General features: G+C 43.7%; 1 protein-coding gene across 3 annotated transcripts in view; it reads right to left on the bottom strand.

Moving 5' to 3' along the window:
• ebf1a (EBF transcription factor 1a) overlaps window positions 1–17354 on the bottom strand; it is a 57097-nt gene extending 39743 nt beyond the window's left edge. For 2 of the 3 annotated variants that reach the window (XM_058063170.1, XM_058063168.1), the window contains exons 1-6: window positions 16763–17353; window positions 16160–16316; window positions 15551–15614; window positions 15123–15178; window positions 14098–14171; window positions 12796–12864 (exon numbers count right to left, since the gene is read on the bottom strand). In XM_058063170.1, the coding sequence (XP_057919153.1) occupies window positions 12796–12864; window positions 14098–14171; window positions 15123–15178; window positions 15551–15614; window positions 16160–16316; window positions 16763–16896 (554 nt within the window). In that variant the 5' untranslated portion in view covers window positions 16897–17353. Of the gene's footprint in view, window positions 1–12795; window positions 12865–14097; window positions 14172–15122; window positions 15179–15550; window positions 15615–16159; window positions 16317–16762 lie in introns of all 3 variants that reach the window. The other variant, XM_058063171.1, reaches the window with a different exon arrangement.
• Between the last annotated feature and the right edge of the window lie 3614 nt (window positions 17355–20968).

Genomic DNA, 20968 nt, shown 5'->3' on the forward strand with positions numbered 1-20968 from the left:
ATTTGGATATACGGCAATGAAAAGAGCAGACGGATATGAAGTCATACGAGGTACAAGAGACCAAGACAAAAGCAATATGATGGAGTCATTGAAGGCTTTGGTTATCAGTTGAGGTCCTGCATGGGGAGAAGCTGCCGGGTCAAGGTGAAAGGGTGTTCCATGTGGTTTTGATGGAAACGGGCGGGTGAGGGGGGTTGTAAGTAGGAGTTTGAGACTGACAGGTGACATTACCCTGCGTCATGGCTGGACGGACAGGGGGACAGGGGGCTCGATGGTTATCCAAGCAGGGAAATGTCACCGTCCAGACGCCAATGTGACACACATGCACATATACATACAAAGTCCGCTCGCACACACAAATCCAGGACAAAGGAGTCTGGAGTCTTTCAGCCAAAAAAAAAAAAAAAAAAACTGGTGGCTACAGTGGACAGAGATGGACAGATTACATCTTTTCCATTTAAAATAAGAAGAGATGAGAATAAAGACACAACGCCACAGAAAAGGCTAAGAGTCAAAGACTGTTACAACATTACATTTATTCATACTATCTGCTTGAAAACTCTTCATATGCGTCTCCTTTCAATCTGTTGTCGGCGGTTTTCATTAAAGCCTAACCTCATTTTGGCAAAGCTTATAAAATGTCCATATTGCTGCTCATTCGACCCCATTGATTTAGTGTTTGGTTAAATATTCACGACTGTGGATGCAATTAACATGCTGTTAATGAATAATTGATCGCATCTTAAGCGGCCATAAAACTCATGCATATTAATTATTGAAACAGGAAATATGAAAAAAAACAACCTTCCTTGTTTTGCCTCAATCAACCTCCTTTCATTTTTCTTTAGTCAGGAAGGCATGCGGAAAGTATTCAAGAGAGAAAAGTGCAGTGTGTGTATGTGTGTGTGTGTGTGTGTGCATGTGTGTGTGCGTGTGTGTTGAAGGAGGCAGCACACAGAACGAGCTATGAACACTATGCAAATGCATCATATAAACACCACTTTAACAGCTCTTATATCGCTTTAAGCTGCTCGTCAGTACATCCATTCCGCTCATGCAAACAACTCCATGTGTAGTACTCCCTGCTATAGGAGGTAAAGTAACTTTTGGAGGCAAAAGTATCACAACAACTACATACTGCTTAATTAGATTACCACTCTTATATTGTACTCGTACACTGTCTCAGTTATCGTACAATATTGCACCTAACGAGGTAGTGTGTTTGCCCTGCACTGAATCTAGTTCTCAAACATAGCACCCGATAAGTTGCTGAGTCACTGTCCATTTCTTTTTTTTTCTTTTTTTTTTTTTATTGAGTGCGACTGATATCATGTACCAAAAGAAAGTTGTGAGTGCTAGCGCTCTGAGAGTGAAAGAAAGTGAGAAGGACTACAGGATTCAAGAAATTACAAAGATGGCCGTCACTATGATCTTCACTATCACCAAGAGGAGTCAATGAAGGTAAAAAAAAATGATGTCAAATGTCCGTCATGGACTTTTTGGTTTTTGTCAGACCTTTGGGAAGGACTTAATAATGAAAACCAAGGCACCACTATATACTATATAATTATTATTGGGGATTTACGCCAATATTGTCTACGTAACTCTCAATTTCCAACACCGATATATGTGTTGGATATAGCATTTTTATAATATCCATTTTCATGATCGGGAAAAAAAATCCAAAACGGATGTCAACTGATATATTATTATGCTGATATTGGACATTCCTAATTATTATATTAATATTTTTCAAGGCACTTACAAACAAAAGGCTTCATGATTTGTGCTTAATATCTAATTCCTGTTGTTCTTATAGTATTTACTGTATTTGTATTTATATGAAAGTCAAACTGTCGTCTCCCAATAATGAACACTGAAGGTCCAGTGACTACCCTGAATCACCCTGAATGAGAGTGTGTATTTATGCATGTGGCTGTGGAGACGCTGGAGGCGGGGTTACATTTATTCACCATGCACTCCTAAACCACTGTAAAATGTTTTGACATAAAAAATACATCTCAGAAGCAACCACACACTCCAGGAAAACACCAATTTACATCGTCGCTTGTTATTTATTTAGCACACCAAGCTCTTGAAGGTGTGTGTGTGTGTGTGTGTGTTACTTCTCTCTATCTTCTTCTGAGGCACCTCACTAACTATTCTGCAACGTTGGTGCCTTGGAGCTAAAAGTGACAAGCCGTCAATTGTGTTTCAATAAAAAAAAAAAAACTTCTCGTTGTCTGCGTGCATGTCTTCCTTCTCTGTGATGTTGGTTTGATCAAAGAAGCGGCACTTTGGTAAAAATAGGAAGACACCATGCTGCTAGACAGACTCATGAACGACGGCCAGACTTTCTGCAAAAACACTCTTTTCTTGACTTCGTCTGTCCATCTCTGTCTTTCTCATTATCTCATTCCTTCTCTGTCTTGGTGTCCGTCCATGCCTCCTACTAGTACCGTATATACAGCCAGCAGGTAAGTAATGCTTGGTGTTGTGTAGTTTTATAGAGAGGGAGAGCACGGCTCGCAGGCTATATCGCCACCGTAAAGGTTTTTTTTTTTAATATGGAGAGGAAGTGGCTGGGAGGGGAGGATAAAAGCGCAAAGCACACCACCAGCAAAACAGAATATGATGGAAAGATGCCCCATGTGTGTGTTTCATCTCATCTTAGCAGGTTCACCTCGCGGTGAAATTCCTCAAACGCACCTTCAGTCATCATCAACTGAGGGGGAGGCTTAAGAGAAAGGGATGAGGCAGAAAACCGACAAAGTAAGCAAGAAAAGGCGAAGAGGGGACATACGCACGGCAGGTGGATCTCTCTGTGGCTAATTCGCAGGGTGTGGGAAAGCAGAGCACCTAACACGGGTTGGCCTGGTTTCTGTAATGAGTTTGATTCTTCTCTCTGCCTGCTAAGTCTCACAGGGGACCGAGGCTGCATAATAACATCCTCCACACACACGCAGCCGCACGCACACACACAGGTCTATGGGGAGCTAATTATTCTCACCTGTGTTAATTATTGCTGTAAGCCAATCAGTGGACTCTGTGCTAAGTAGGCAGCGTTAGGTCTGATTAGTGTTTTGCAGCAGGCTCTCTCAAACTGTTATCCACCATACTAGTGCCCTCAGGCGAGAGAGGAGAACAGGTGGATGCTTGCCCCGCGTGCACGCGTGCGCGTACGCGTCTACGTGCTCATCCTTCATAATAAATAACTGAAGGACGGCTTAGCCTCACAATGTACAAAAGTCTAATCAGTTACTTTTCGGATTTAAACTTGGAATAAACAAAGCAATTTGCAACGTCAATTCAATGCGTCTCAGTTAATTGGCGCTGCTTTGGGGTCATTTCTTTTATCTGGACACACAGCCCCCCCCGTGCCCTTTAAGTTAATGAGGGATGATCCGGGATCACTTCTGTCACTAATGGCTGCTTTTGCCAGGATAACCTCACCGATTGATCCGCACATCACACATGCATCCCTTGTTGTGACCCTGAAGTCCTATCTGTGTGTGCGTCTGTGGCTGAGAAACACACATTTGTCAAATAAAGAAGAAGAAAGCGGGGTAAAACTCAAAAGTCGAGAGAAGTGGAGAAACTGAAAAAGAATGAGAATACAACAGGGGCAAAGGAGAGGAAAGACGGCTGGAGGAAACCTTCCTTTTATGACACCATTGATTTTCCTTCAGATGCTTGAGCCTGTCACTACTGAACACTTGGTCCCTCATTCCTCCTCCACATGCACGCACACACACACAAACACACACTGTGCCCTGACCTCCACGTGTGCCTGCTGGTCCACACTGGGTCTAATGACAGAGGGGCCTCCCACCGATCAATACGAGGCTGTCACTCAGCTGGCAAGCCCACACACATAAACACATCACACACACACACATATGCAGAAGGTGCACACACACATGTGGGGTCGGGTACACGTTTGCACATTTGTGTATGCTGGAAGCGACATTTTCTACAACCTCAGCAGATGCCCTCCACCGCACAAACACACACACACACACAAAGTGGACTAAAGCCATATTCTCTCCCCTCAGCCATTTTTTAAGCACCCTGCTCCCTCGCCATGAGCGTCGCTGTGCTGATGTAATATTGATGAGTGAGGATGGAGGCTCCATAAAAAAGTGATAGGTCCTTGTGATTGTGAATTACAAATTGTCATCGATTTAACGTCAATTACCGCATACATGGAAATGCTCTCAGACAAATAAAAAAGGCACACTTTAGGATGAAGGGGTTATGGGGTGGGTATGGGGTGGGGGGGCTAGCAGCCCACCCTCTTGACTGACTGATTCCACGTCATTCACCGCCATCACTTCCTGTGTCTTTTCTTCTTCCCTCCTCCTCAAGCACTCATCCCCTTCTCTCCATACACATCTCAAGTGGCACTTAGAAAACCAGACTGGGGCTTGAGCCAAACCGTCCTGCCGGAGCTTCAGTGTTTGTTTTTATTTCTCGCAGCGACAGCACAGGCGACATCGATGAAAACTTGACAAATCATTTCCGAGCCGCACGTTTCCTTATCATAAGTACGGGTGAAAACATTTGTTTGTCTGTTAAATCGCTAATTATAATTTAGCACAAGAGAGGGCACATACAGGCTAATTCACCATTAGGCCGTTTGCTGTTTATTAAACTTTTATAATATGATCACTCTGATACCGCCACAATTGTTTCCCAGGGCGTGTGTGATTATACTGTTGTACCTTTCTGTCCCCTTGTAATGGCTCCTGCCGAGAGTGTGTCCATTTGTGTGTGTGTGTGTCTTTGAGCATGTGGAGCAGTGTTTTCCATTTCTCATTAGAGTGGCACAGACTCCTGCTGCAGGGTCAATGCACGACGAGAGGGTTGTGTGTGTGTGTTTGAGGGGGAGAGGGGTGGTAATGAGGGGTAGGAACATAATACTACGGCGTCCATTAATGCTCTGAGGCAGTGACATTAGGCATACTTAACTAATAGAGCCAGTCTCTGCAATTACCCACTGTTATCTCTGTAGCTTTAGAGGGGAACCGGCTTTAATAAATGTTTGTAGTAATGTGATAAATGCCAGGTTTGCTCATTTGTAATCAACACTGCAGGACTGTGAGGGAGGAAGCGGGCCGATCTAATTGTTTTCCTTTGGATTCAAGGAAAAAAAAACAAAAAAAACAGCATAGCTTTCCTTCCCAGCGCATTTTCCTACAGGTACATCTCCCGGTTTATGCCTGCCTGGCTCTCGCCGTGTCTCTGTCTGGGCTCTCAGTGGGCTCCCGTTACAACTGTCCTGCTGTCAAACAGAGAGAGGCAGACACTCGCCATCACGTCTCTGCCTCTACTTCTTCTCTTTCATCCCCGCCCGCATCAGAGGCGCGGCCGTGATTGTTCGTGTAAACATCTTGTCACATACTAACACGGGCGTCATGACAGAAGAGAGACGCGCTTCATTAACGGCCACAAGTTTGTCTTTGTGTTTGGTTGTGGGAGGATATAGGATGCCTTACGGGGAAGGGGTGCATGCGAGAGGTTTGAATGGTTTGGGGTCGGTAGCAGGGACAAATAAGACATCATTTAAGGATTACCATGAGCCTCTCTTAACCATTGAGGTATGAAATACATGCACCATATCCTTCTCTAAGAAACGCTCTGATACTTTGTTGTAAAGGTCTGATCACCTGGTGAGCTTGGATATATAATCTTGGCAGTCAAATTAATTCATTCACGCATTTGACTTGCTACTCTGCAGCTGGTGCTGGTGCTATGGAAGGGCGGCAGTGACAAGCACATTTCAGGCCCCCTCAAGATGAGGTGAGTACTACAGTGGCATCCCTGCAGTAGGGATGCATACCTAAACATGGTATTTTCATGGAACCAGTGCTGCTATTAATGAGTGTAAAAAACCCCAAAACTAAGTAGCTATATATGCCTCATTTTGGAACTAAATGCGGACTGAGCCACCTGCAACAAGTGCTTCAAAATGGTATTATGCTGGTAAAGTCTCCTCTACTCTCACACTGTCTACTTCTACATTAACCACCATTAACAAGCATGTCTTTACACTAACTTCATTTAATCAATTAATACTAAGCTAACACTGTTGTAAAAGTGGGATCGCCACAAATTATGAATGTGCGCACTTTTTTGCACATTTGGTGTGTTCTGTATTGCTGTTAAATTTGTTTCATATTAGTGATTTTTTTGCTTTGTTATCATTTTATTTATATTAGTAAAGTATTCAAATTGCATGTAAATTCCAGACAAATGGCGTTACTGAGTTGAAATGCCAAAGAAAAAGTATCTCAAAACTAATTAAGGATTTAAATAAGGGATAACAGCATTTCCATACAAAAATGTCTCCTCGGTGGATTTATCAGATGAATGTGAGTGGATGCTTGACAGGATAGAGTGATTCTGATTCTGCTGTATATTTGCCTACATGTTCTCATTGTTGATCATCCTGGTCCAATATTTCAGAAGGTTTTGGTCTGTGGAAAATAATACCTCAGCCAAACCAAACAAATTGCACATTTTGTTCTTTGCATGTGTTTCAGTTTGTCGAGAAAACACGTCCCATTCAGCACGGTTAAAAACGTTTTGGCGGAGAATAACCCGGCATAAATCTCAGATGAAAAACATCTATCATCATATTTTGTGTATTTTGTATTTTTCTCCAAAACACAAAAGTAATTGTTGAGATTGTTCGACTAAAAGTTAACAATCGAAGATACTTGGGTTTCCTTGGACCGTAATAAAGTCTGATGCTCTCGTTGCATTCACACAATAATAGGGGCCTATTTTGTGTTTTTATAAATTTGCTTGCTTGCATTCACACTGACTGTTTTTTGCTTGCAAGACTTCTGTATTAGTGAAGACAATAGCCAGAGGAAGAGAGCGAGGGAGTGGTGCATCGGGAGCAAAAGAGGATACAGGAGAACACCGCACTGTTAATTGTTTTCCCAAAAAAGGTTGCGAAGGTCTCTGTGTTTGAACTGAATGTCACCTCATGTAAATCAAGGCCCCTATGCAGCAGAAACCAATAGCCGGGATAATTAGCGTCGACTCACCCCCGCACCACACGCAGGGATCGAGAAAGACACATGTTCAAAAGCGGGAAGACTCCATGTGTGATTAACCGAAAAGAATGGAGTTATGAGTGGGAGGACCAAAGGGAAAAAACACATAGTCAAGAGGGGCAGAGAGAAGAAACGAGCAGAGGATGGCAGTCAGCGAGACGAAGACAAGGAGGACTGAACACTCCTCTCAGCGAGGTCAAGTCGCTCAGCAAACAAACAAGCGCAGACACAAAAGGGCTGAGGCGGTGTAAAACAACAAAGTGTCTCTGTCGATTGCCTACGCCTTACTTTGTCTCCCCCATCAGTTACATAAACACAAACAAAGCCTTTAAATTCATGGTCGGCTTTTTGAAGTGAAACAGTGACATGTGCTGGGTCTCATTTGTCCATGATTAATGCAAAAATAAAAGTATTATTAGTAGAGTTAGAATATATAACATTCCTTTGATGAACGCTGCTGTTCACCATTACTGTCTGCTTACTGACGTGCCGCTTTAAGTCTTAATTATGTTCTCCAAAGGTTTGTTTTTCTGTACCTAAACATGGCAGCTCAAATTAGTCAAGCTCAATGTCTGAAAAGTCACATATGAAATGATGATGTGTTTCCAAAGGAGAACAAACAAGTAAATACGCTATTGTTTCGTTGCACCGTCCCAACACTGCGATCAGTCTCCATATAGTCCTCCCCTCCCAGCGTCCCCCCCCCCCCCCCCCTCCCACATGCCGTGCAGGTCTTCCTTCCATTGTGGTGTGTGAAACTGAGAGCGGCGCTCACATCGCCCGGCCAGCGATCCATTCTTCCTGAACAGATTGATGGAAAACAATCAACAGACTATACATCGCACTCGGGCACAGCGGGTCAACTGAGCGCTCATCCTGGACACCTGGACTCATATCCTGGGCTACGGCGCTGAGTTAAAGTGCCAAAGAAGGGCTGGGATGGAGACTGGCTGCTAGGAAGTGAGACGCCAGCTAGTATCGAGCTGGCATGAGGTGAACTGTCTGTGTTCTCACTTAGCAGAAGTAAACAATGCATCGTTGGGGGGGGGGGGGGGGGGGGGGGGGGGGCGAGATCAGGGTGTGTGTGGCTGGGATAGCATCAGGGCAGGAATGCTGCTGGTGTTTCTCTTCTATTGTAGCCACAAACAGACAGCCGTGTAACCCATTGGCCATGAGAGCGCACTTACTGTCCACAGGCATCAGCGCAGTGAGAAAACAAAGCCCTGCTCCTCACACACACACACACACACACACACACACACTCACACAGACAAATGTATACCATCGCACCGAGAGGCACACGCTTGTGCTCTTCACGCCTCATTTGAAAAGCAAATTGAGCGCATCTTCTAGGGCATGGACTAAGTCCTGGAAAATGTTGCTCTTTCATCACTTGCAGCACCATACACACATGCTCGCGTATAGTAAATATATCTTTATTCTATTCTATCTCTTTCGCCCCGGTCTGCAATTTCCACACCAAAAATGTCTTTCAAAGAAGTACCACGTTACTCATTTGGCTAACCGAACCCTGTCATTCGGGGACAGAACAAACACTGGCACCAAGGCAGTGAGGATGACCAAGTAGAGGGTCAGCAGGGTAAGCAGTTTGGGCTGAAAAGTGAGCTACTTACTAGCCGGTCTCGGAGTTATGACATTTGTAAATTGTGTTTTACGAGCGCTAATAAAGTGTTTGTTACTTGCATTCAGCTGTGGGGTATTAGTTTTACTACCTACAAAAGTGTGACGGCATCACCCCCAAAATACATGAACATTCTTTTCAAGGATGTATAAATGTCTCCCATTGTTTCCTTCCCAGCAAGTCCACCCAGAAACAGCTTTTGCAAAATTGCTGTTTCATATACGGAGAGACTAAACCACCAGCACATGAATGTTATGTGTTTTCTTTTCTCTTTGCAAGTGAAAGCGCAGCAGTTGTTGGGGGTTACAGTGCTGCAGCGATAGAAAAAAAAAAAAAAAAGGCAGCCCTGTTTTAGAGGCTCCTCGACCTCCAAACTCTCTGCTGTCAATCATCCAAGCCGTCCGTCCCCTGGGGCCGCGCTTTCTTCCAACCCTGAGGGGGGAAACCACTGCAGGGAAGAAAGAACACAGCCAAACAGATGCAGGGAACTGCAGGTCAAAACGTATTTGTGTATATGTGTGTGTTTATAGTCATGGCTGTGGATTTTTAAGAGTGTGTGTGCGCACGTCTCCATGAATATTTGGAAATGAGTTTATCTCGGGGTGAGAGCTATGTGTGTGCGTTCTTATAAAAGCAGCCAGCACCTGAGGGAGGGGAGTTCTGCCTATCGATGAGCCAGTAACTCTTTGGCCCCCAGCCTGGAACAACCACAACTAACATGTAGGCAACCCTTTGCAATGCCCCGCTACGCGACCTAACCTGCGAAAACTGCAAGTGCGACCCTTAGCTCTCCAAAGTCAAGTACAAAAATAGCACCGCAATTGGCAGCCATTTCTTCACAAGTGCAGGGCAAACAACGGGTCACATGACTTTGTGTTTTTTTTTTTTTTATAAAACCATCATGTAACCGGTTTCACTTCAAGACCTGACTGACGTGTCATAGACGTCACGAGATGAAGAGAGAATGACGACTGCATGTACAGTGAGTGTGTTTTCACCTTCTGGCTGACACAGTCATGGATATGAAAGTGAAACTAAGCCGCAGCAATGGAAGGCACTGCCAGTAAACCGCATTAGCATCAAATGCAAATTAGAAGCGGGCTAATGGCTGGACAGGTGCAGACTGGGCCTCTAAATGACACAAATTCGCAAGCGCGTGCGCTCACAAACACACACACACACAAATGAGACGGATGAATTAAACATGGGTGGGCTCGGCTTGGGAGGCTGGCAGAGCTGACATAAAGTCAATGAAATACATTATTCACAAGCGCACGTTAGCTCAGCCAAGGCAACACATGACCTCTCACCTCAGGAAGTGCATCCAAACACAACAACCAAAACAATGAGGGGGTTCCCCGCTAAATAGAGACAATTAGCAGCAGAGTGACAAACAAGCAGCAGAAGAACATTTTCCCTTCCCGAGAGCACATCGCCAAAGAGGTGATCGAAAATCTGCTGCGAGCCACTCCGCTCCACTATAGCAGAACAGGAAACCGCCATGACATCATCCTGCCCGGGAGGAGCACTTCCTCCCCGACATTCTTCACTCAAGACACACACACACTCGCCAGGAAATGGCCTCTATCACCGCACACACACTCGCAGAGAAACAAGCAACATGGACGCTGATACACGCATGCAAGGAAATGGACCACATCAACAGCGGGCTGCTGGAGCGTGCACAAACACAAACACACTCAGAAACAGCAATTAACCTGAAATAACATCTCCGCAGCAACTTCACAACTCACAAAAACAGCAACTGGAAAAGGGGGGTGTCATGTGGATCCTTATCCATGGCCGCGGAGGGCCCTCCAAAGAGGTGAAGCCTGCCTGGGGGACACCCTGTGGCCATCCTACAGGAGCCGGACGGGCAAGAAAGGGCCAGGGGACACAAGGTCGGACACAGTCGCTACAAGGAGAGGACATTCACCCCAAAGCAAGCAGGACTCGCAGATTAGTCTGCAATCATATGGACACAGGATTGACAGGCGCTATGCAAAGAGATAGCAAAGGTGTCCGCGGGTGAGACAGAGAGATGTGTTCATGATGTGAGGACCATCCAGGCACACCGCAGAGTGACGGACAGCGTCTGCATACCATTAACCCCCATGCTAAGCAGGAGTGATGAGAAGAGCTGAAAAGTGGAGGTGGAGGGGTTAAGGGCTCCCCCCCTCATATTATCCTGTTTCTGTAAGAGGCTAAAGTGGACCGCATGTTTCCCTGGGGAAGACATTGAGAGGTGCACAGGAGCGTCGCACCTTTCCGCTGCTTCTTTCCGCCATGTGTCAAGCGCTGAAACAATTTGGCGACATGTATCCTCCAACGAAAAAGCAGCAAAGTGAGTCAGATGCTCGCACAAGGAAGACAGATTGAACTTCTTAAGTGTTTTGCTAACACAGCTTAAACAGACATTCCTCGTAATTAAAATCAGCGTCATATCGCCGCTTAAACGTCCAAACAATTTCTCTCCTCAACAAGGGAGTGTCTTCCGTACCCGATTGCACACTGTACCAGATTTGTTCTCCTAACAATCAAATAAGTTTCTCATTAGTTGCCTTTATTTTTCCTCATTCCTGCGGTTTTGCTGCCGTGGCCTGTTTCTCCAATCTTAACGAGAGAGAGCTAATTAGGCAATAAGACCCATTACTCTTCCAGAAGAGTTTGAGCTAGCCCAGCTAATTAGGGCTGTAAAATCTAATCATCTCTGCGAAACAGCAGCGAGCTAACGAGCCCTTATTTAACGAACTAAATAACTTCAAGGGTGGAGAGGGGCTGCTGATGGTATTTATGAATTTGAAGAAGAGGGAGGGGGGAGGGGTCATGTTAATTGAGTCAGCTTGGGAGTCACAGTTGTTTGTTTGTTTATGAAAGCTTGATGATTACAACTGCTATAGGAATATATTGATGCTAAATGAGCAAATGCATGAAGCGACCTTATCGGTTTGAGCAACCAAAATAAATTGTCACCCCTCTCACCTGACCTAATTTCCTGTCCAGGAAGAGTGCTCGTTGGAGAGGAAAGCTGAGATATCGTCTTTTTTCCCCTCCCTCCCCCGTTTTCTAATTTGTTGTTTGTTAATGCAACCCGCACACCTGAGCCATCACGTGTCAGGGGAATATAGCCAGGGACGGCGCAGCAACACACACACACACATGCTCAGTGCGGGGGCCTCCCGCGCCATGGGGTGACTGCTTAAAACTGCAGCACGACTTGAAGAGGAAAAAAAAAGACGCGGCAGGTGCACTGATGAGAAATTCAACAAGTAGCGACGCATGCAAACCAAAATAGTTGTGGCACAGAGTGATGGGCAGGCGTGTTGTCCCAGCCCACGTGGTCGGGGTGCAGCTGTCTCAGGGAGCACTGAGGTGAGGCCTTCCGCTTCACTGGAGCGAAACGAGGGTGGCGCATGCACACACACACACACACACACACATATACATACACAGGTAAAAAAAAAAAAAAAAGTAGCTTAGGACAGCTGTGTTCATCAAATAGCACAGGTCACTGCCTCATTAACACACAAACACACACTCTTGTATATGTCCAATCAACAGAAAAACTCCACTTTAGATAAAAATACTTGAATATTAAAGAAAAATATAAACATCCCCACTCAGGCCACATGAGTGCCACACTGTAAATGTGCAAATCTGCAGCGTTTTGCTTTTTTTCTCGCTCCCTAACTAAGTGTAACTGCTGCATTGGTCAGCATGAGTTTATGACGACTGGGGAATGTGGGCTAAAAACAACAAAGCATCATGGGTAGGGAACTGATTCACCAACTCACACACACATCAGACTCTAACTGCTCATCAGCTAAGTCATCAACCTTACCACACAAACATTGTGTGTGACCACACGTGAAGGAGTCCACACACACACACACACACACTTTGGTGGTATTTACTGCTGTTTCACACATTTTACTCACAGAGATGATTATGGCTGCTGAGATGTAAACAACTGGTGGTCTGCTTCCTCTCAAATCATTCATACATCTCAGCCGTGTGACATTTTATCAACATTTACACCACACGCAACATCCCCGGAACGCAAGGTTAAAGGTCAGAGTGGCCTACCTGTCGATGATGACCGGGTCTGATGGGGTCTCATTCCTGTTGCCACAGCTCTTCTTATCACAGCATCGACTGCGGGGCGACAAGACGGGGGTTAAGCACCAGAATGTGGGGTACGTCACAGGGAACGGGGGAGTGAAAAGATGGGGAGACTTTTGGGAAGTTTTCAGTCCCGCTACACTAAAGGCCAGATCAGCAAGGTGATTTCGGGCACGGTTTGGAGATGAGTAAAAGCGGCAAAGCTTGAATCAGGCTGGGTAGAAACTTAAATCACACTGGGGGGGGCGGGGGGCTCAGGTTAGCTCCATTTCTGTCAGACATCACACAAGCAGACATCTTGTGTTCTCTATTTTTCCTCCTCAGAGCTCGTCCCCTCCCTCTATCCCGCCTCGCTCTTCCTCTCCCTCAGAAGTGGGTCACAGAGTGGTCCCACTGGACCTGGGGAGTAGTGCATGCTGGGTAGAAGGGGGTTGCATACTGATGTGACGAGTGCCTTTTCCCAATGATTTGACGGCAGTAAGAGTACAGTATGTTGTCACCCCGCCCGTCTACCTTTTCTTCTGCCTGCTCTCATACGTGCGTGCGTGCACATCTACCTGCATGTGTGCATCTGTTTTAGTGGTCTACAAGACAGAAACACACAAAAGAGTAGGGAGGGAGAGTGACCCTCCCCCCTACTTTTTTTTTGCGTCCCCCAGGACAGGAGCTCGCGGAGCCAGATCAGATTTCTGATCTCGGCCCGTTTCCTGCAGCATATGAAAACAAGTGCTCTAAATTGCCTTGTGTGATAACCAGGAAGTGCCACGGGCCATTTATGTCTACTTGAAGCTACGTATTTTTTGATGGTCATCACATGCTTAATACCTTTATTGATACTATAAATGTATGTACATGACAGGGCTAGTGTGTATTTAATGTGAGTGTGTCTTTGTCGGTGCATAGCTCACTGCAGGACAGTGCAAACTGCATGTGTTATGCAGACTAAGGAGGATGGGTTTGAGTAATGAGCATTTCCTTGTCCTAATTAGCTGAACATGAGAAGGATCCACACACACACACACACACACACACACATTCTCACACCCCTACCAACAGAAATAGGCCAGGGCCGATCTTCCCAACCCACTTTGAAGAAAATGATAAGATTTCTTTAGTAATTTAGCGCTGCTCTTCACATCTTTGCCCTCTCTTTCCTTCAAGTGAGACACCTCCAATTATGTTTGAAAAAAAAACATTTCCCTCCATCCAGGCCTATTCTGGATCAGAATAAATTGACATTAGCAGCAGGGTGTTGTTTAGTCTTACCTGCACATGATTTCATGGGTCAACAGAACTCGGCACATCTCTGGATTTTTATCCTGGCCTTCATAGACGATCGCCTGGAGTAAGACAAAAAAAAAAAAAAAAACATTTTATTGTTTTAATTGTCTTAAGCAAACGTGTATCTTTTGTGGGGACACTCTGTCCTTACAGCAAGACAGAAAGCATTTGTGTGTGCACATATGTGTTGTCCCGCGTGCACATATGTGTATGTATGTTTATGTGTGGTGTACAGTGAGCAGTTGGGCTGCCAGACTGGAGTATAGTGCACCATCTGCTCTATATAGCACAGCGTCCAAAATTGTAGTCTGGTTTCCCCTCCAACCCCACTCAACATGCTCTCCAGGGCTGCCATCAACATGCACACACACACACACACACACATAGTAAACAATAAACATACAAACACACTCCGCGTCACGTCAAAATGAAATCTCCTTCCTCTCGTTTCTGTTTAAGTTCCGGTAAAGTCACTAGAGACCGCATTGGCGGCTTCATTAGCTAATTCATCTTAAGAGAGATTTCCCTGACTTTGTGCTGCTCTGCGTTTCTTGATGTGATTGCTCATAACACACTCTGGGATGGAGTTTGTTCTGTTTCACATTGAGGAAATGAGGGTCAAGGTCTTTAAAGAGTGAGCTGGCATGCATCACTGTCTCTCCCCAACGCTGACACACTCCTGCACTTTTTCTATACACACACACACACACAAACACACATGTGCACAAAGATGCTTATAAAATCTCACACTCCGGTTACTGGCTGCTATAAGTGGAGGGAGAATAAGAGGACACATGTCCTCTACCTTCCTGGGCCTTGGTAAATGTATTCCACAGGTAAGACAGGTCGTTTATCACACTGGGCTGTGCTGAAGTTGAGGGTCTCAGACACAGGCATGCAGCTCTGTGTGTGTTTGTGTGTGTGTGTGTGTGTGTGTGTGTGTGTGTGTGGTTACAAGCATGGGAATGATGCAAAGTTGACATCTTTGTCAGTGTTGGAAAAAGTCCTACCTGTTTGGTCATGGAGTCGATTAGCCGAACATACAAGTCTTGTTCTGTCCTGATTCCTACAAGACGGAGAAGGTTGAACGTGGCAACATAAAATATATATTTTATTTTTAAGGCATTTTATAAAAGCACAGTTTAAAATTTTACACATTTTTATTCCTGTCATGTAAACTGGAGAAAAGGATACTGATTTAAAATGTATCATTGAATTCAATCAAGGAAACAAGATTATGAATATGTATTTTTAAAAGGTAATAATGCACTTTCATTCATGGTCATCATCATAATAATAACCACGACGTATTATAATTAAATATGAGCATTTCTGTTAGCTTTTTATATTTTTTTATCAATAAATAATTAAAGCTCTCCTCTTCAAGTGTGTATTTCTTTTTTTTTTTTTACATCAAAATCCCGAAAAACAAACTCACCGTTACTGTAAAGAAGCTGAAGTCTATAATGGATCCCATTGTTGGTCTTTTCCCCCGTCGTTTCCTATAAGTACAATTTTAAAAAATAGTAGTCAATAAAAAAGACGAAAATGTTTCTTTAAATTTTGAGAAAAATGACAACAATTAAATTACGTTATTTTAAATGTTGGCACTCTGATCAGGGCATTTTTTCCCAGCAAACACGCCACTAAATACAATTCATGGATGTAGTATTTATTTCAACAATATTACCAAATAACATATGTTATTATGACACATAATTTACATTTTATAAATGACATATGAATTAAAGACAATCATTTAAACATTTCACTGCATCTCAGCGTGCAAAAAAGAAAGACTTTTATTATTTAAATTAAGACATAATTACATTTATATGCTCCTTGAACTTTGCAGGATTTATTATGAAGTTGCGTGACTATTTAGTACAAATGATGCCTGTAATAAATTACGTGGATTCAACAGGCCGCCTCATTTGCAGTGAAATACAACCCCCCCCCCCCTTTTCCACGACCCCTCCCATTTTGACATTATTTTACAAGCTAAATAATGTGTATAAAATATATACTTCGGTGCATAACATGGTACCTTTTCCTTCTCCACGAAGTCAACGAAGGTGGTTCTTTCGATCTCCACAGGCTGCCCCTGCCTGTCGTAGAGAGCCAACACGAAGTGGAAGAAGTTGGACTTTCTCAGGTTGGAAGGCGGCTGCTTCTCGAAGTGTGCCCGAGCCAGACCCACTCCGCTGGGGACGCCACAAGCAAATACAAATAACATCAATAAATACACATATATAAATACTGCAGTATTCATAGTGTTCCAATGCGTCATTCAAATTGATTGTAGTGATTTTTCCCCTCAATTCCAACAATTAGTGGATGAATTATTAAACTAAATAAAGAATTAAATATAGCCATTTAGCCTACGATTGGGATTATATTGTGTATTAAAGGAAATTAAATAAGATAAATGATTTAAATTATAAATCTGCTCCAACACTGCGCTAAAAAAAAGTTAGTTTTTTTTAAAGTTGCACGCCTAAAAACGTCCCCCTCTTTTAAGTCCTGCTGGATGTCTAAACTCTTAAAAGCAGCGGTGGATCATCTCATCCAACTGCGTCCTCCGGGACGGCGTGTTGCCCCAAGTGGTACCGGCTACGCGTCTGCTCTCCTCCCGCCGCCTCAGGCTCACCTCTGGGCGGCTGTGTTGGCGTCCAGCACCCCGGCACCTTGCATCCATGTCCGAACCGCGTTCATGCCGGCCACCATGGGCTCTTCTTTCATACTACTCCCACTCCTGTGGATGCTGTCGTGGATGCCAAACATCAAAACGCACCTCTCTCTCTCTCTCTTTCTCTCCAAGTCTATGTCTCTCTCCCCCCTCCTGGTGCTGCAAGGCGCTGTCACCAAAGTGGCGCTCTCTATTGCACTTGGCGTTTAGTCGCTCTCCTGCTTCTCAAAGTGAACAAAAGATGCGACATGTGGAAGCAGAGAGGAGCTGTCAGCGCGTACGGCGAGATGCACCTTGTCTCTGAAGAAGGAGCGCGCAGGGTGGAGAGAGCAAGGCTGCGGTTGATGTATAAAAAAAAAAGGAAGATGTCAGTTTTTGCAACAAACAGTCCAAGCGACGAAGAAGAAGAAGGAACACCCAGGTGACATCACGTCTTCCCCCGGTTCAGACGACGCAAAACAGGCGCAATTACGCTCCAGCTCCAGCCTGCGAGGTTTGCGCTCTTTTCTTCCCAGAGGAATCACTTTAGACCTTCTGTGTGGATGCCAAAGAGGAGAAGGAGTGGGCGAGGGGGGCGTGGCCTGCAAGGCGAGCAACAACGCCCCCGAACACGGTTAATAAGACCGACAATCAGCTTGTCCACCAACTGGACACCCCCCCCCCCCCCCCCCATCTCTCTCCTCCTGTCCTTCCAACACTTGCAGTGTCCCGCCCTGCGGCCACTTAGTGAGAAGCTGTGCATGATGTGAGGGCAAAAATATACCTGCAAAAGCATCTTAACCTAAATGTCAATTCCCATTTATAAATAAAAAAAATAAAAAGGACAGGAACCAGCAGTCTAAACTCTATGACCTCAAAATAAATCAAATAAAAACTTGCATAAATAGAAATAAATTAAAGAACAAAAAGATAAAAAAAAAACAAAGGCACCGCATCAGTTGTGCACATTTTCTGTTGCAAGCCGACAAGAGAGAACTGAGCCTGACATAAATCTATTGGGACCAACTGGTGAATCCAACATGAATATGAGGATTACTGCTCGTCTGTGCTGCGCCTTGAACGTCCCACAGCATTGCAAGAAGCCAAGAAACAACTGCAGACATGATAAGAAAAGAAATGCATCATTATTTGCAGAGCACTTATGTGATGCCATGTATGGAATGCCAATATATACTATATATATATATATATACACTATATGGAAGTGGTGCATTGTAACCACAATAATTATTGACTTTTTGTCTGATTTCTCTAGAATATTGTCTGAAAATGATATTATTTTTTATAAACCTTAAATCATACTAGGTGCAATACATTTTAGAAACAAATAACATACACAATTAAAATGTATCATCTCTTTTTGTGTATTTTCCATAGCTGAAATGTTAATATTTCCTCTCCTTGTTTACCAACAGTCTTTTAAGAGTGCAAAAGCTGCAAACAACCACTGCAGAAAATCATCTCATCTTTTCCCTTATCCGTTTATTTATGTCTCCTGCTGTGGAAGGAGACATGTGAGTACATAATATTCTCAATGCTAATAAATAAAAAGCAACACACACACACACACACGTTCAGAGTTATCCTTCAGCACATTTGTTTGATTGTGGCTCGCCATGATCCGCCTGCCTCGGTCGGCATGCGGGTCAGTGGAGGCCCCTCGGGTGGCTTATATTTATATCCCCGACCACTAACACACACACACACACACACACTGTTAGCCCAAATATCACTGCATGGCCGTCCACAAAACAGAGATGTCACTTGGGCCCTGATGATCCCAACACTGTGATCTACTAACTCCATGGCACCCATGCAGACATAAGGTTGGCAACATGTCACTGGCTGTGGAACAAAGCTTGTCAAGTGTGTGTGTGTGTGTGTGTGTGTGTGTGTGTGCACATATGGGGGAAGGCCATAAAAAGTGATCTTGAAGAAGCTAAGTGATCAGAAAGGAGTTGTAACTGCCAGATGTTGTCCTAAATCAAAAAGGTTGGGCTGATGATAATAATGGCTTGATTGGATTGAAGATGCATAAAATGACCGGTTGCAACACTCAAGACATATGCTTAGGAGAGGGTGGAGCAACGCACTCCAGTCGCCATAAAACAGGGCCATCCAAAGTGTGATCCGAGGGCCATCTGCAGACCATGGTACACTGCAGAAATAAAATTACTCCATGTCCTCCAAAAGATAAAGTCAAAATGTGGATAGTAATAATTCCTGATAATACAAAGTTTTGGCTTTAAATATATATATAATTTTAACAAAATGTAAAGCTTTTAAAAATGCAGCCTTTGGTGGAAAATGTTTGGACACCCCTGTCATAAAAGGTGATAAATATATATTATTTGTAATTTGACTAGTGTAGTGTAGTCTCTGGATTAAAAAAAAATGTATGTGATGGCTCTTCATTAGCAGACAATAATCACCTGCTTATTTATGCATTCAGTATTGTAGATGGTATTAGTAGCACTGAATGTGGCATTTGTGTTCTCTCACATGTTCTTTGGAAGTGGCCCACTTGAGTGCCTGGTACAATGTTACCATCTAGTGCCTGGGAAAAGACATTGCATGAGTTTTTGTCCTAGGTCAGGGGTGTCAAAACTTTTTCCAGGGACGGCTACTGAAAAAAAAATTAAATGCCTCATTATCCACAATCCTTATGTTGGACATGAACACATGTCTTTCTCTTTCCTGTGTGTTCTAAAGATATAAAAACTGATAAAAAGAGACAGCTCATTACTGCACGTAATGGTACCATCTCCAAAACTGGTTTGCTTCTAAATTAACAGGGTCAAGAAATGTGGGCAAGGTCAAGGATATTTGTTTCAGACAACCAAGAGCTCAAGACATTTGTTCGGGTTATGTGAAATAAAAATATTATTATTTAAATACACAATTTCAGCATTTTTTCTCTTTTGTTCTGGTAGTATATATGTGTATATAACTGAGAAGCATTCATTGGTTATCCCTACAAAAAGACTATCCATTCATAATACAGTACACAATAAAAGTACCTAACACTATGCTCTTTAATTTGACTCCAGTGAGGAATAGCCACAGTTGGGAAATGGTCCGTGAAAGGTCAAACATCAGGGTTTTACATGTGAGGCACATCACGCCACAATCTCCTCTGCTTTTCCAGACAGGGGAGGGAAAAGATAGTTCCCCGCTTCCTCGTTAGGACCCCAGTGACCATAATACTTTGGCATGTTATTCCGTGGTTATGATGTCGTGCATTTGGGATTTTCCCACTGTTTTAAATGTGGAAATGTGTAAGTAAACGCATCTGTGTTTTGACTTAACCTGGAAATCGTACAGTATATCATGTCAAATGTCAGCATCGTATGATTCCCTTGTTCTCATGTTTCAAACATCTGCTCCTTGCTGAATACTGTATATTTTTCTGTTCAGAGCTACAATTGTTCAGAATGATAACTGCATGATGTCATGTTAAATAATCAGAATAAAGTCTACACTAAATGTAAGCGTGTCACGCTTTGATTAAGGAGACCATGAAGGCGCTAAAGGCCATCTTTTACAGTCACACTGTATGAAAGACATATAGTAAATATTGTTGTTAAATGTGTCCAGCGATGGACTTTCTTTTTGAGTATCACTCACATTCTCTGCTTAGCTGGCTGCTATGTTTTGTTTGGATGCTTTCCCCTTCTTCCTTACTTGAATAAAAAATACATTAGTCACACACTGCAACTGGCAAAGTCAATGAAAACGTGCTTCAAAAAAATCAGGTTTAAGACGCTAAAAAGTGATTTAGTATAGAAGACAAATAAGAAAAAGGAGGGCCTAAGTATGATACCAGTCATCAAACCAGTCAGGCACATAACTCGACTTGATAACAAGAATTACCGTACTGACAGAAGGCACACTGGCATTTGTTAATACAGCGATACTGACCTGAGATGGCTCCATTCGCTCCATTGAGAGTTACATAGGGCATCCTTGGCTCGGACTGATCCTCACTTTGTCCAGTTTCACTATTAAAGCAAAGCATTGGATGCAAGTCATTTGGAAAGGTGGGAAGCACACAATGAATGAACCAATGAACTACAAAGAAGTCATTACCATAATGCTAAAGGGCTGTTTGACAAGAACACTTTACTTTTTATCAACCCTAAATAGCCACTTACCACTCAAAATGTA

This window comes from Doryrhamphus excisus, chromosome 23 (genome assembly GCF_030265055.1).
Source record: "Doryrhamphus excisus isolate RoL2022-K1 chromosome 23, RoL_Dexc_1.0, whole genome shotgun sequence".
In the NCBI taxonomy this organism is placed as follows: domain Eukaryota; kingdom Metazoa; phylum Chordata; class Actinopteri; order Syngnathiformes; family Syngnathidae; genus Doryrhamphus; species Doryrhamphus excisus.